The sequence below is a fragment of the Oryctolagus cuniculus genome, chromosome 7, assembly GCF_051225735.1.
Source record: "Oryctolagus cuniculus isolate XC-2025 breed Fujian yellow rabbit chromosome 7, ASM5122573v1, whole genome shotgun sequence".
Lineage (NCBI taxonomy): Eukaryota > Metazoa > Chordata > Mammalia > Lagomorpha > Leporidae > Oryctolagus > Oryctolagus cuniculus.
The window spans coordinates 10,982,926-10,999,719 of NC_142873.1; the positions used below are offsets into that span (position 1 = coordinate 10,982,926).

Consider the following 16,794-nt stretch of genomic DNA (forward strand, 5'->3'; position numbering starts at 1 on the left):
ATAGGAAAAGTCTTCATTAAGCTGCACCTTTGAATTTCATCCCCTTCATTGTCCTCATGGCTATAGCGGCCTCACCTAATTTTACTGAGAAGCTTCCTGTCTCCTTCCCTAACGCGTGTCCCTTCCCTGGAATTTGTTTGGCTTTTCTGTCTCATAGTCCTGCAGATGGCGAAGCTTAGGTGTCTTTTGATGTAATAGCATGTGGAGTGCTTGCACTTTAACTCAAGTCACATGCGAAACTTCACGCTGCATCTCTGACACGTTCTTCTTTCCTGAAGTACATTTGTGATCAAGAGACAGAACCTTCAGGGGCAGGTGGTTAGCCTAGCAGCTAAGAGGCCTGCATCCCACATTAGAGTTCCTGGGTACCCTAACCAGTTCCAGCTCCTGACCCAGTTTCCTGCAATGCAAACCCTAGGAAGCAACAGTGATGATTCAGATAATTGGGTTCTCGCTACCACTGGGGAGACCCGGATCCAATTCCTGACTCCCAGCTTCAGCCTGGCCCAGCCCCAGCCGTTGTGGGCATTTGGGCAGTGAACCAGTGAATGGTACAGGTCGTTTGTTTTTTCTATCCCTCAAATAAATAGATAGGTAAAAATTAAGAAGAAAAAAAAAAAAGGGGAGGAAAGAACCTTCCATGCTGATTTATAAAATCCTGTTACAGTGCTGTCTTAAATGTGAAAGATTCCTGATATATAGGTGTTTTTGTAAGATAAGAATACTTTGTTGTGGTGGGAGTATCTGTTCCTTTCTAAGTTCTGAAAAGAGTCTCTGGCCTAGTGGTGTAAGAGAAAAGAAAGGGCAGTCAGCCTCTAAATCCCAGTGTTTGTCAGTTTATCCATATGATATAAAATATATGCTCAGCCACATACATTGGAATATCCAGTGTTTCACTTAATTTTATATTCCTATTTATAACTGTCAGGGACTGGCATTGTGGCACAGCAGGTGAAGTTCTTGCCTATCAAGGTTGGCATCCCATGTGAGCACCTGTTTGAGTCCCAGCTATTCTGCTTCTGATCCAGCTCCCTGCTAATGTGCCTGGGAACGCAGTGGAAGATGGCCCAAGTGCTTGGGCCCCTGCCACACAGGAGACCCATATGGAATTTTAGACTCCTGGCCTGGGCCTGCCCAACCCAGGCCATTACAGCCATTTGGGAAGCAAACCAGTGGATGGAAGATCTCTCTCTGTCTCTTTGTCTCTCTCTGTAACTATGCCTTTCAGGTTATGGGGTGGGGGGAGCCACTGTAATCCAAAAGCTGTACTTTGGAAATTTATATTTATTAAATAAAAGTTAAAAAAATAAATAAATTTTAAACAAACAAACAAAAACAAAAATGGTAGACAGACTCAGGATAGACATTTCTGTTAAAGAAAAGGGAAAAAGAATAGTTCATATTGATATTTACAACACAAATTTAAGATTAATTACCAGGGCTGATGCTGTCGCTCACTGAGTTAAAAGCCTGGCCTATAGCGCCAGTACCCCATTTGTACACCAGTTTGAATCCCAGCTGCTCCTCTTCCAATCCAACTCCCTGCTAATGACCTGGGAAAGTATCTGAACATGACCTAGTGCTTGGACCCCTGCACCCACGTGGGAGACCCAGTAGGAGCTCCTGGTTCCTGGCGTTGACCTGGCCCAGTCCCAGTCATTGTGGCTATTTGAGGAGTGAACCAGCAGAACAAAACCCTCTTTGTCCACCTCTCTCTGTAATTCTACCTTTCAAATAAATAAAATAAATCTTTAAAAAAATTCACAATTAAAAAAGATTAATTACCCATTTTTTTCTTCCCATTTTTTATATTTGTATCTCATTTCTCTTATACTGAAAAGTCACAGTCTTTCAGGATTTTGAAAAATTTGTTTCTGTTTTTAGTTTTGGTCTATCCTTAAGAATCTTGACTCTCACAGTTCATATTTATTTATAACCACTTACTCCCAAAAGGGATTTGGACACTTCTGTTGCTCTAACTGTGTTGATAATTGAGGTCAGTTTAATGTAGTATTTCTTATACAGATATAAAACACAAGGAATTTTATTATTTGTGATGCCCATTTTGATAGGAAAAGCAGTACTTATATTTCCAGTCAGTAATTTTAACTGGTCTACATCCATTTAATAGAATTTAAGCTAACTGTGTAGAGATTATTCTTAGACAAATAGATATAAATGTCAAATGAATGGGCAGAACATGTTCCGCTAATTGGAAAATGCAAATTAAAACAGTGATAAATGACCATTTTTTCATAGCCAGATGGACTAATTTTCAATATCTGCTTTTGGTGAAAATATGGAAAAATGACACACTTTTGGTGGAATGTAAATTGTCATAATGTTTTTGGAAGGCAGTTAAATGCTATATATCAATATTAAAAATAAACATAATTCTTTAACCAAATATCCCATTTTTGATTGCTAGTATGCATTTATCTATAAGAGCTTGTATGTACAGACAAGTCATTATTCATAATAAAAGAGAAGTTGTAAATACTCTGAGGATACATCTGTGGAAGGACAGGTTAATAAGTTACTGTATGATTTTACTAGAGAAAACCAAAAGCAGAAGCAGGTCTGCATGTACCAACCAGGAAAGACGTCCTCAACATATAACAAAGTGGAGGAAGAAAGACTAGGACAGTATTGTGTATGAACTCTTTTTGTTTAGAAAGAAACAAACTTGTGTGCATTTGATTTGATGACTGGAAGTGATTTGGATATTTAATATTTTGCCCTTTTTTTAAAAAACAGCTTTTAGAAATTAACTGGACAGGACTGACTAATCTTCTGGATATCCCTGGATTAAAGTAAGTTTTTTGCGGGGTCCTATTACAGTTAGCTTGTTGATGCTGTAATGCACATTTTTAGTGTCATAAAATAACACGAGAATCATTTAGACACATGTCTGCCAGGTAGAATTAGGCCAGACTGTCACAGAACAAGGAACAGAGACAGCATATTTGGATTTTGTTCTCATAACCACATTTGAAAAAACTACTTGCGTCCAAATGAGCTAAACTATGATGGTTTTAGGAGTGCTTTAGACTGAGTTACCCTTTATTTCCTTTTTTTTAATTGCAAGGCTTCTTCACAGTCCTGGTGTGTTAGAAAAGCAGAAACCTTTTAATATTCAATAAATTAATTTTTAAATTTAGTTCTTATTGTTTCCCCTTAAACAATAAAGAAAACTTTGAAAATATGTGTATACTGCAAACCAGCCTTTCCATGCTGTCCAAGCTGTGGATAGCCCTTCCCCTTGTGGCTTTTGTTACCTTCCTTCTTCTGCCTTGAAAGGAGTAAGTGTCAGGTCAGTGTGCTCGGTCTTTGCAGAATTCTGTAGCAATCTAGTATCTAAAAGGCAAGAAAAATGTCCTAAAACAAGCATCCGAGACCATGAAGGATAATCCCTCCTCTGAGGGAGGTGGATCTGTGCTGGGTGGGTGACATCCAGCATCAGATGTGTGGGCCAGTGCCTTCCCATCCACCCACCTGCCCCCGTCAGTCTCTCCTGTGAGGAAAGCCTGGAGAATGTCTCCTCTCTTCTCCCCTTTAGCAGCAGAAGGGACAGCGTCTCTCTGCTTGTCTTCTCAGACTAATAAGCACGTCACTGGTGACTTTAGGCTGTACAGAAGAACAGAACTGTTGACTCCAAGTAGCCTCAGTTGTCTCCGCCCAGGACAGAACCCCTGTCCCAGGCCAACAGTGCGAGGCCTGACCAGAGAGTGAGCACACACAGTAACCCACCTGCAGACCCCCCTCCTCTCAGGCTTCTCCATACCACCTGTCTTAGAAGATGCGGGTCCTCGTTCTGGCTCTATCTCATGTGCCGTGTGGCCTTCAGGAAGTATCCCCGCCGAGCCTCAGTTCATTTCCTCCCAACAGCAAATTCAAAGTCCTGTGTCCACCAACTACAGAGAAGAAAAAGAGGAATGGATACGCCTGCTCCTGAAAAAAAAAAAATTAATGCATAGATCATGCTGGACGCAAGACCTTGGCATGTTCATTTCCCTTGTCAGATAATGTTAACAGCAGACTGACTCTTCACATCGATCGAGACCAGATCATAGCAGTGCTGAATCTCCAGATCATCTTGCCTTGTCCTCAGCTCCCCATAACAGTTATTCTGTGTGCTCATCCCTGAAGGCCGCAGCCTGAGTCCTGTACAGAGTCAGAGATTTGGATAACAGACGATGTACCCAAGCAAACGCAACACAACCTCCACAAGTAAAAAATACCATGTACCCAAAGGAAAAGCAGAGAAGGAAGGAAAGAACAAGAACTTGTGCATGGTGACTGCTTTGGGCAGACCTGTTATTTCCAAATGGGAAGTTTTATTATAGGTTAAACTCACTTGTGAAAGAATGCATTACTTTTTAGGTAAAAGTGACATATGTTATAGTGGATTTTCCTCCTAAAATAGCTTGGTATTAAATTATGAGAGCTTGGTTTCAAGCTATTTTTTTTTCCTATTCCTGAGTTTTCGTTTATGCCTCTGCAATGGCCATTAGAATCTTCTTTCATTATAAGGAAAAATTAGAACTTGAACAATCTGAGGCATAGTCATAATAAAAGTCTTTTTTAGGTACTGTTATTTACTGGATACAGAAAAGTACTGTTACCTTTAAAAGATCTCTGAGAAAAAAAAATGTGACTTTGAAGGATTTGTTAGAGTATTCTTTAGGATTCTTGGTTGCAACCAACAAACCTAGCTCAAATGGTGTTTGAGTGGTAAAAGTAAATAAATAATTTTTTGAAGACAGTTTAGCCGCCTACCCAACAATGAGGCATTAAGCGCCTGCTCTGAGCCAGCTGCTCTTAGTGCTCGGACACAGCCGTGAACAGAAAGGCACAGTCACGTGGCTGCTGTCATGATCTCACCTCTGGTGGCTTGCTTCCTGCATGTAACTAAAAGCTGGAATGTTCTTTGAGGGATCTTTGAGGGATTTCATGCATAGTTGGGTGTTGATGCCAAGTCATGCTGTAATGGCTCTGTATCCAGCGCTTGACTCAAGCAGAGTTGAGTCTCCACTTGGCTTCGCTTTCAGACTGGCTCTTGCTGTGAAGTAGCAGTTGCTAGCATCTTCTGTTCTGCAAACTTAGCCGCTGTGGTCGAGCAAGACCCTTTTCCAGCAGTGCCAGCAGCAGTTCCAGAGTTACCTTGTGTGTGTCCACCCATCCTTGGTCAGATTCCTTGGATTCTTGTGATCCCCCTTGGGTCTTTGTGTACCCCTAAAACGGGGCCGGGGGAATGTCCAGCCCATTTGGTCTGGCCCTGTCAAGGCAGCCACAGGCAGGATTTGAAATTCAGTACATCTATAGCAAGCTAATTTTTAATTTGATAATTTTGTAGGGCCTGTGAATGATGTTATAAATAACCAAATGGCCCTTGGCAGAAAAAAAGATTCCCACCCTTGTCCTGGAGAAAGCAGAGAAATGGGTCACTTGCATGGAAAAACAAAAACAAAAACAAAACAATGAATTGGGGTGTCTCCCAAAGGAGAAATTTTCACTAGGAACTGGGGAAATGGATGCTGCTCACCCAAGTGAAACAAGTCTGCACACACTTAAGCATAGAAAAGAAAGTTTGGGGCCAGCATTGTGGTGTAGTGGGTAAAGCTACCACCTGCAATGTCACTTCTGATCCAGCTCCATGCTAATGGCCTGGAAAAAGCAGCTGAAGCTGCCCAAGTGCTTGGGCCCCTGCACCCACGTGGAAGACCTAAAGGAAGCTCCTGGCTCTTGGCTTCAGCTGTGTGGCCATCTGGGGAGTGAACCAGCGGATGGAGGATCTCTTTCTCACTTTGTGTCTCCACTGCTCCCTGTAACTCTGACTTTCATAATAAATAAGACATCTTTGGGAGTTGGTGGGGAGAATTTCCATTCTGCTTTGCCTCCCTTCAGTACCTGGGAGGACTGAAATAGAACATGAGTGACTGAGCATTTGCACTGTAAGTTATATTGTATTAACTACCTGAAAAGGTAGCATCAAACACAGTGCATTCTGCCTCTGGCAAGACTACAGTTTGGGGAAGGCAATCCCAAGTTATTATATTTAAATAGGGCTGTACAAATACACACACACATATATAGCTCCATTTTATTTAATAATTTATATGTAAGTAGGTTCTGTATACAGTAGTAGCTCCTACTGTTTTATAGTCATATATATGATACATAAAAATGTATATTCCTATATATTCCACATATACAGAATCATATCATTAAAATAAAAATATATGGTTATATATACTTAATATACATTATAAAGAGAGATGCACATATATCATTCAGAATTAAGCAATCTCTGATATAAAAAGAAAATGTAAAGCTATCTCTTTAAAATTTATTTATATTCTATGTATAATTTATGTGAGAGTACTTCAAAAAGTTGGAAAATTGAATTGAGAAATTTATTTTTGTGCAAAATTTTTTTAAATATGCAGGGTTTTTCATAATACACAATTTACATGAACTTTTGAAGATGCCTTATATGCATGGCTTTCAAATTGCTGCATCAAAATAACCTTATCTTTTAATTTCATTTTTTCCACAAGCTTTTTGAAGCATCCTCATATATAATTATGCAAATTTTATATAATATATGACATTTTATATAGGTTTATATGATAAAATATTCATATGTTCTTGAAATTAGGGTCACTAGTTCTCAGACTTTCTGTCAGATGAATTGCAGCTATAACAAGCTTTATCTTAAAAGATGAATAATCACTATGAAGCTAACAATGAAATCTTGTCCCAGGCTTTCTATAATGAGCACCACATGCTGTACTCATTGCTTAGAAAAAGGAACCATGGATATTACACAAGTAAGCAGGAAAACGCTCGAGTTACTTCACTATAACACAAATGTTGGCCATCCCTATAGCGCTATCATGTTTCAAAGAAGAACTCTGGGTTGAGTTTTGAAGGTAGAAGAAACGCTGAGAACCATGACAGAAACAGAAGGGCGATGAACAGGAATGGTTCTAACGGACACACGAGCCGAGGACGACAGGTGACCCCACAGTGACCAATGCTGTATCAGGGCAGCAAGCAAGAGGATTCTTCAAAACGTGTCAGTCAGCTAGACAGCTCTGCGGTTTCAAAAGACTTTTCAGTATAAAGAAAGCCAGTATTTTAGGGCCAGGGGAGAACAGCAGAAGCAAGAAAATGCTTGGTATTAAAATTGCGGACCAGCTGATAACTTCCTTCATGATTACCTATCCGTATCTGCAAGCTCGTACCCCTGGACTCTCCTTGGAAGCACAGAGCAGCGCCAGATGTGTCTTTGTGTTTTGAAGATTTGTTAAGGTCTTTTTCCATAGTAACCTGAAAGATCCTTAAAGCAAAGCACTCCATCTTGTTGTTGCATGTATTGCAGTGTGGTTCAATAATTATTCACTGAGTGATGATGACATTATTCTCTGTAGGTTAGTAGTTCTAGCATCTAAAACGTACTGACATGAAATGTGGTTCTTTTAAGACTTCACGCAGTTCAGAAGTTCTTTACTTCACAGGGAAGGTGTTCTGGAGCAGTGACACCTGCACTAATACACGCTTTCCAAAGTGCTTCCACATGGACATTATTTCATTTCACGTTGATCCTAAAAACTAGGCAGAAAATATGTTAAAAGTACATTTGTTCCTTTAGTCTAAGCAACTTTATCCATATTACTGAGTTTACATGTAGTTGTGTGGAGAATTTCAAAAGTTAATACCCAAAGAAAGCATTTGATAATGTGTGGGGAGAGAATACACTAAATTCTACTTCACTGGGAGCCGGTATACAGCAATAGAGAAAATTTTAACATGTCTATAAACATGGAATGGGTTCATTAATGTTGTCTTATTCTCTGTACTTTTATGAATGTTTGAAATATTTTATATTAAAAAATTTAATGGGAGGCATCTTATTTAGTATTAAATCTATGATCGAATTATATAGGAATATACAAGTATTATTTAGGAAATTATAAAATGTTGCTAGATTTCTACTTTGTGTTCTGACGTTAAATTCTACATCAGTTACTATAGAAATATCAGCTTAAGTACTGAAATACTGTATTTAAACATCTTGTGGGAGAAATTATATTGAGACAACTCCTACCCTGTGACTGTGTTATTGTGTCACATTACATTTGTGGTTAAAGGGGATAGTGAGTGTTGGTATGTTTGATTGATTGTTCTTTTTCTCTCCCGACTGCCAGTGGTTTATCAGATACTATCATTTTGGATATCATATCAAACTATCTGGTGCTTCCTAATCGAATCACTGTTCCTCTTGTCAGTGAAGTTCAAATAGCTCAGTTACGGTTTCCTATACCAAAGGTAAGCATGTCTTAGCATCCAGCAATGTTTAAAAACAGATAGTAAACGTGTTTCAAATGGATGTTATATCAGGTGTTGTCACTTCCTGTATTGCTCCGAACAGCTAAACTTGCCTCATGTCTTGATACAGTAAGAATACTTTGTCCTGCCTCACTGCTTAGATCCTGGAACTTGTCTCAGAGACTTCTGGCGAGTTCTCACACCTCAATCATGTTCCTGACGGGTGCTAATAGGGATTTAATTCTGCATATGTTATTGCGAGTCATAAATAATGACTGTCAGCAGTACAGATGACTTATCTCAGAAATCACAATTTACATTTGTTTTTATTACAATCTAACAGCTCTCAGTAACAAGCGCCAGTTTCCTGGTGATTTTGAAAAGAACTTTGTGTAATGGTTTGTATAGATTTTCCTGTAGAGTCATTTGAATGAGTATCATAGCAGGAGAAACACTTACATAACAGCTGACTAGGTAAAACGGAAAGAGCAAACCTAATTTGAGTCACAGCCCTTAAGTGTGGCAGCAGCTTCACTTCCGTCGGCATGTCGTTTAGCATGGCCGGGCCTCAGTTTCTTCACCTGTAAAATGGAGATGTTACATAGCACAGAGCTGACTGAAGTACTGAAGTCTCCTTCATCGGAGCAAAGTAAATAACTACATTCAAAAATTGTGAGGACTCCCTAGTCGGGAGCATCAGATTCCTTCTTCTTGGCAAGGAAACGATGTTGCAGTGGGTGAGCTCCGGTAGGTTGGGAGAGCTTTCAGCCACCTGGGTGTTGGCTCCCACATCTGTGTAGGGTGTTTGGACTTTGTACTCCAGAAGTCGGGTCAGCAGGATGGCCACGGTGTTGTCTGCAGGAAGTTGGAATTGGAAATGGAGCCAAGATGCAAGTCTCTCAAATGATGTCCCTAACACTGCACACAGTGCCCCCTCAGCATCCTTGTATATATGCTTAAAGGTGTGTTTATTCACTTACTTACCTGAAAGGCAGAGCTACAGAGAGAGGGAGACCTTCCATCTGCTGGTTCACTCCCCAGAAGGCCACAACAGCCAGGGCTGGGCCAGGTGAAGCCAAGGACCAGAAACTCCATCCTGGTCTCTCACGGGTGGCAGGAGCCCAAGCACTTGAGCCATCCTCTGCTGCCTTCCCAAGCGCATTAGCAGGGAGCTGTACCAGAAGCGGAATAGCCAGGAGTCAAGCCAGTGCTCTGAAATGGGCTGTGAGTGTTGCAAGCAGTATCTTAACCCACTGTGCCACAATGGCCCCCATCCTTATAATTTTTTTTTTGAAAAACATTTATGTTTGAAAATTAGAGTTAGGGAGAGAGAAAGAGAGAAATCTTCCATCTGCTGGTTCACTCCCCAGATGTTCATAATGGCCAGCACTGGGTCAGGCTGAAGCCAGAAGCCAGGAGCTTCTTCCAGGTCTCCCACATGGGTAGCAGGGGCCCAAGCATTTGGGCCATCTTTCACTGCTTTTTCCAGGCCATTAGCAGGGAGCTGGATTGGAAGTGGGGCAGCTGGGATGTGAACCAGCACCCATATGGGATGCTGGTGTCACAGGGGGCAACTTCACCCACTGTACCACAACGCTGGCCCCTTACAGTTTTTAAGAGTAAAGGCACCCAGTTAATTCAGTACCCAGATTAAATATATTGTTGGCATTCAACAGATTTAATGTGCATATTAGAAAGGAACGTCTTATTTCCTTAATTTATCATTCTCACCTCTGAAAAGGAAAGACTTCCTTTTACATGTCGAAATCCTCGTGATCCTTTGCCACTTGAGCCACTTGAGCCTTCTGTGCCCTACGTGGGAGTGAACAGCGGAGCTCAGCCTGATTACATGGGTTTGAAAAACCAGTGTTGGGACTGAGTAGGGATTGAGATGCTGCTTGGGGCACTGCATCCCTCTACACCTGCATCCATCTCCTCTACGTTCAATTCCGCTTCTTGCTAACATGCATCCCAGGAGCCAGTGGATGATGATCTGGGTACTTGGGTTCCCGCTGCCCACGTTAGAGATCAGATGGAGTTCCAAGCTCCTGGCTTTGGCCTGGCCCAGCCCTATCTATAGAAGGCATTTGGAGAGTGAACCAGCAGATGAGTGTTCTCAGTGTCTCTCTGCCTTTCAAGTAAAGTAAAAAATAAGTCGATTTAAAAAAAAATTGTAAAGCCAAACTTACTGAAAATGTTGGGATCGTCATAATGGTGTAGCTGATGGGACCGCAACCCATGACACACAACCCGTATGAGTCCTGGTTCCAGTCCCAGCTGCTCTGCTTCCAGTCCAGCTCCTTGCTAATGTACCTGGGAAGGCAGCAAAAGAGGCCCCAGTATTTGGGCCCTTGCTACTCACATGAGAGACTTGGATGGCGTTTGAAGCTCCTGGCTTCTGCCTGGCCCAGCCTTGCCCATTGCAACCATTTGGGGAGTAAACCAATGGATGGAAGCTTGATCCCTTTCTCTAACTCTGCCTTTCAAATAAATAAGTAAAGCTTAAAAAATAGCTGTTGCCACATTAAGCTTTAGACACATGCAAACATGAAGATTTTTTAGAACGTGTGCATCTGTAGAGGTGCATGTCTTCATTGCCGATTCAGTCGGGAATATCCCTGGAACTTTCTAAGAAGCATGTGAAGTGCAGAATGCTACCATTCTGAGAGGTAACGTCAACCACCCTTGTTTGCCTTGGAAGAAATGTGAATGAATACTTCTTCTTTATCAGTAAAACAACATTTATAAAAAAATATTTCAAAGTTTTAGTTTCTTCTTCTGGAAAGTAAGTTTAATGACATTCTATAAGATTGTTCTAAAAATTAAGTGGTGTAGCTACTGCATACCAAGTATCTAGTAATAGATATGATAGATCTTCTCGTGTTAATTATTGCTTACTATGGTACCAGAATCTGGGATCATCAACCTCCTTGGAATAAGCCCAGTGCCCTAGCATGACCTCTGTCCTTAGTGTTCCCTCTCTCAGGGAAACCACATGCAGGTGTCTGTGTGGTCCCTCTGTCACGTCCCTGTTGAGGTGTCTCTACAACAATAAAGAACAAAATGTCTACTATCTAAAACAGACCCATGTGGCACTGTCACCTTGCCCTGCCCTACTTTTTTTTTTTTTTTTATTTGTCACCTGGCTTTTACGCATCTACTGTATTGCTGGAGTATACACTGTGTGAGAAGAGGGTTTCTGTGCCCCAGTTCTTAGGATGGGATCAGTCACATAGCTGACTTTCATCTCTGTTAAGTAAACTAACGAATGATCTAAATGTGTATTCCTCTGTTCAGGGTGTTCTAAGGATACATTTTATTGAAGCTCAGGATCTTCAGGGGAAGGATACTTACCTTAAGGGACTTGTCAAGGGAAAATCAGACCCCTATGGGATTATTCGAGTTGGCAACCAGATCTTCCAAAGCAAGGTCATCAAAGAGAACCTTAGTCCAAAGTGGAACGAAGTGTACGAGGTAAGATGTTGAGTCCACTTGTGCTCTTGGCATAGTGGACTGGACACAGAGTGGAGCATCTGAAATCTAATTCCAGTCTTATCACATGGAAGTGTGGCTAATTTAGGATATCATTCAAATTTTCCTTGCTTTCATTGTGCGTCTTTGAAAGAGATTATACCTGCTTTTCCAACCCTACAACATTCTTGTGTTGCTAACACATACAATTTTAAACCTTAATTGCATTATTCTATCACAATAAATAATTGGCAAAATATTTTAATATTATAAATAGCTTAAAATGAATCTTGATGTGAATGGAAGGGGAGAGGGAGTGGGAAAGGGGAGGGTGGTGGGTGGGAGGGACGGTATGGGGGGGAAAGCCATTGTAACCCATGAGACGTACTTTGGAAATTTATATTCATTAAATAAAAGATAAAAAAAAATAAAAAATAAAAAATAAAAAAAATAAAAAAAAATAAAAAAAGAAAAATAAAAAAAAAATAAATAGCTTGTGTTAATTATGTTACATGTGGTTGTTAACACATAGACACATACAAAAATGGGATTAATTATGTACTGTTCTGCAAATGTTTTATGACAATAAGAGTTCTACATGATTCTTCATAACCATTTCACTGAATGGATATTGTCATTCAGCTATCTAGAGAGGCCTAGGCCATTCTCAGCATTATAAGTAGTGCTGAACAAGTACAATGTGAATGTGTTTTTCCTGCACTTGACTAAGTTTTCTCCAGATAAAGCTCCTCAGAATAGAACTGTTATATCAAAGTTAGGAGTTTTAAAGACCTGAAATGTTTTTGTAGAATTACTCTTCACAACAGTATGTATTTTATACTCCACCAGCTTCCCACTCTCTATTCCTTTCAATCTGGTCCCTTCTCAATTTCTTACTCTCTAAATGGTGAAAAATGGATAACTTACAGTTATCCCAAGCCCGGCATCTGAATGGAGCCACTTCAGGACTAGAGTTATAGATCCTACATCTATGATCTATTCCAAACCTTGGACCAGGCTTGTAGGTTGACCTCCTGTAACCTTGACTTAGAGTGATTGAACCTGAACCATTGAGATGTAATCCCAGGTAACTGGAAACAAACACAAGATACTGATACAGTGGGGGCACATATTTCAGAATGATCCAACTCTCAAAAGGATATGATTTGACAATAACAAAATGTAAGTGCTTGAAAAACTATTTTCTGCTAGATAAAATACATATAGTATTTACTATAATCATCGGACTTAGTATGTTGCTATGTTAGTAAGAATGCAATATCTACTAACCCTTAATTTTCCAGGCTTTAGTATATGAACATCCTGGGCAAGAATTAGAGATTGAGCTCTTTGATGAAGATCCAGACAAGGATGACTTTCTAGGAAGGTAAATAGAACTCTTTTTGGCTACTTGGAGAACATTGGATCTCATTTTTTTTTCTTTAATAATTGTTCTTAAAAATTTATAGATATATTTATGTACATATATATTTTAATAGATACACAGCATTTGTTTTACCTTAGATTTCTTTAAAGTATTTTTATTCCTAAAAAATTTCACATTTAAGAGAAGGAAATTTTCTACATCTATGTTGCCCATTGGTAGCCTCTGGTCATGGGTAGGTACTTGAGTTAATTACAATTCAGCAAATTTAAAAATATTTTTCATGGTTACCCTTTATTAATTTATAGTGCTCAATATTTTTTTAAAGGATCTTTTTTTTTTTTTTTTAAAGACCTATCTTACTTGAAAGAGTTACAGAGAGAGGTAGAGACAGAGAGGTCTTCCATCCAATGGTTCACTCCCCAACTGGCTGCAACGGCCGGAGCTGAGCCAATCTGAAGCCAGGAGCCAGGAGCTTCCTCCCGGTCTCCCATGTGGGTGCAGGGACCCAAGGACTTAGGCTATTTTCCACTGCTTTCCCAGGCCATAGCAGAGAGCTGGATAGGAAGAGGAGCAGCCGGGACCAGAACCGGTGCCCATATGGGATGCCAGCACTGCAGGCCAGGGCGTCAACCTGTGCTGGCCCTGAAAAGTGCTCAATTTTTCCATATAAAACTGCACCCTGTGCAGAGAGTTCTTGTAAACAGCTTTGTTGTAGATGGCAAAAGCATATTTGTTAACATTTTCAGTTTGTTGAGATAGTTTAAGTGGTGTCTACACACCAAGAAAACAAATGCTGGTTTGCTGTCTTCAGTTGAACTAGTACAGCTGGAAAAACTAGCTTTCAAAATACATGGTACCTAATGCATTCACTAGTGATTATTTAACAGAGTTTACTGTGGCCAAAAAAGTTATGGCATTAGGTGACACTGGAGAGGTTTGTGCCTCATCAAGAATGGTCTTGTATGTTGCATTCATAAAACTTAAATAGGCAACAGAGAACAATTGAGAGATTTTCAGGAGGACAGTGATGAGATCAAGGTACATGCTAGTGAAACAAGGGTATGGATTGGATTCTTGGAGACTGAGATTGAAGGCCAGCAGAGCAGTCAGGCTGTTGTCATGGGCCAGATGTGAGCTGTACACTGACCGCAGGGGCAGGGGCAGGGGCAGGGGAGCTGACAAGAAAAAGCAGGGGGATGATCATTTCCAGCTGCTTCTGGCTGCTGTGGGGGTGTCACCATCTTTGCCATACAGCAGGATTGCTTTAGGGGAAATAGAATTAGCTTGCTCTTGAGTGTGCCAAGCGAGAGTCTTCTATGGGCTTTATTTAATGTGGTCTAGAGCTCAGGAGCAAGAGTAGAAAGGATGGACGAGTTTATAACCCGACACATGACTTATAACTGCTCACGTGACTAATCTGAGTCCTCGTGTTGGTGGCAGTGCTGGGGGAATGTGTGAAATAAGAGGGCTGAAGGATCTTTAAATATTCTTTAAGCAAACCACATGGTGGGGAAGGCTAGTTTTTTTTTTTTTTTTTAATATAGTTCTAGCCTAAGTGAGCCAAACTCAGTATTTTGACCTCCCAGACACTGATCTTCTCCTTCTTTTTCTTAACACTCCATAAGCAGCTGGAGGCCGAGGGCACTTCTGGAAGAATGGTCTATCTCCTGATAAATCATAGCATTTTGTTGCATTCCTGGAATCCTTTTTCATAGACAAATGCTTAAGGATTTTTCAATAGTAAGAACGTGTGTTTCTATGTTCTAAAGTTGTTGTATTGTTATTTCTATAGTCTTATGATTGATCTTATTGAAGTTGAAAAGGAGCGCCTTTTAGATGAAGTAAGTTTTCTTCGAGTATTGGTCTATTTCATGAACATTGAGTACCTACTGTGTGCCAGAGGAGTCATTAACCACCATTGTCACCCACCCACATAATAGAGGAATCCTAATTAACACTGTGTGAACAAATTTGACTTGCCAGCATTAAAAATGTAGGCTTTTCATTCAGGCAAAATGAAAAGAAATTAAGAGTTGTATTAGATAGCGTGTACTGAGTATCTACCATAGACATTCCTATGAATATAAAATATCAAACTGACTTTATTACAGACAAAAGTGATCCATGTAGGAGTAAGGCTAGAGATGCTTAAAAGGCCCACTAAATGGAAATTTCCATGGAAATTAGATAATATGGAATTATTAATGATAACTAATAGAAGAGGTGGCACAGTGTCATCACTGAGACTTGTCAAATGAACAGTGTCAGTAAATGCCGTGGTAATTGATAGCAAACAGACAATACTTCAAGCAGGGGTATTTCTGCCTGAATGAGAAGTATATAAAATGAAACAGTTGGGGTAGCTTTTAAATGATGGGTAAGATAAATGAAGCACAATTAGCCTAATCAGTGTTGGGATTTTGCTGCTTCTAAAAGGAAAGCATTATGAGTATATAGCATTGGACAGAACAGACACAATCCTGCCTCATGGGAGTCTCTTTTTTTTATAATCACTGAGCATTTGGGAGCCACCTTTGATTGTTTTGTGGTTTTTAAGCTAAAACAATTGAACACTATTTTACTAATTGGTATGTAGTGATAAAAATACTAATTTGATATTGAAATTCAGCATTTTGGATCAATGCTATATTATCTCTTGGCCTATAACTTCCATTTACAACCATATGTAGACAGCTTCTCCAATACTAGGGAGTTCCAGAAAACATTTCAAACCTTAAAATAGAGGTTGTGATGGTACTTATTTCACAGGGTTTTGTTGGGATTAAATGGGTTGATATTTTTGAGGCATTTATTATGGTCTCTGTCGTCATTATCCTCATACATAAGATTATCAGACCTTCAAAAGGCATAAAGCTATGCATGGCAAGATTCAGCCATTTGTTATTGAGAACTGCTAATGCACCACAATTAATGAATACTTTGTGATCTTGTGGAGATGGGGTTTGATTTGAATTTTTGATTCAGGAGAACTTTTGCTGAACTTAAACATTTTCTCTTCAGTGGTTCACGCTGGACGAGGTGCCAAAAGGAAAGCTGCACTTGAAACTGGAGTGGCTCACATTGATGCCAAACGCTTCCAACCTTGATAAGGTACTGTCAAGTGTGTTCTCTTGATAACCGGCCACTTCTAGCACCTAAGATTACCCTATTAAAATGGTGTCACTACTTAATTTTATAATTATAGCAGTAATTTTTATTTTGCTATTATAACTCACTATAGCAGGGTCAAGGGAGAAATGACAGATAATGGAACTTTTTTAAATTGAAATATACCAGGGCAGGCATTGTGGCACATCAGCTTAAGCTGCCGCTTGACTTATCCCATAACTGAGTGCTGGTTCAGGACCCAGTTTCTCTGCTTGCAGTCCGGCCTCCTGCTAATGCATCGTTAGGAGGCAGCAGATGATAGCTCAAGTACTTAGGTCCCTGCCACCCACCTGGAAGATCCTTCTAGGCTCCTAGCTTTGGCTTGGCCCAGTCCTGGCTATTGGAGGCATGTGTGGAGTGAACTAGCAGATGAAAGATCTCTCTCTCTCTCTCCCTCTCCCTCTCTCTCCTCCCCCCTTCTTTCTCCCTCTCTC

The 16,794-nt window shown here is 40.2% G+C and overlaps 1 protein-coding gene across 7 annotated transcripts in view; it reads left to right on the top strand.

The window, feature by feature from the left end:
• Window positions 1-16,794, top strand: part of ESYT2 (extended synaptotagmin 2) — a 103,783-nt gene that overhangs the window by 55,305 nt on the left and 31,684 nt on the right. For all 7 annotated transcript variants that reach the window (XR_016236935.1, XR_016236936.1, XR_016236937.1 and 4 more), the window contains exons 7-12: window positions 2,758-2,813; window positions 8,214-8,334; window positions 11,632-11,808; window positions 13,110-13,192; window positions 14,985-15,033; window positions 16,214-16,303. Coding sequence is in view for 4 of the 7 variants with exons in the window: in XM_051857038.3 (XP_051712998.2) it covers window positions 2,758-2,813; window positions 8,214-8,334; window positions 11,632-11,808; window positions 13,110-13,192; window positions 14,985-15,033; window positions 16,214-16,303 (576 nt within the window). In the remaining 3 variants the exon portion in view is untranslated. The remainder of the gene's footprint in view (window positions 1-2,757; window positions 2,814-8,213; window positions 8,335-11,631; window positions 11,809-13,109; window positions 13,193-14,984; window positions 15,034-16,213; window positions 16,304-16,794) is intronic.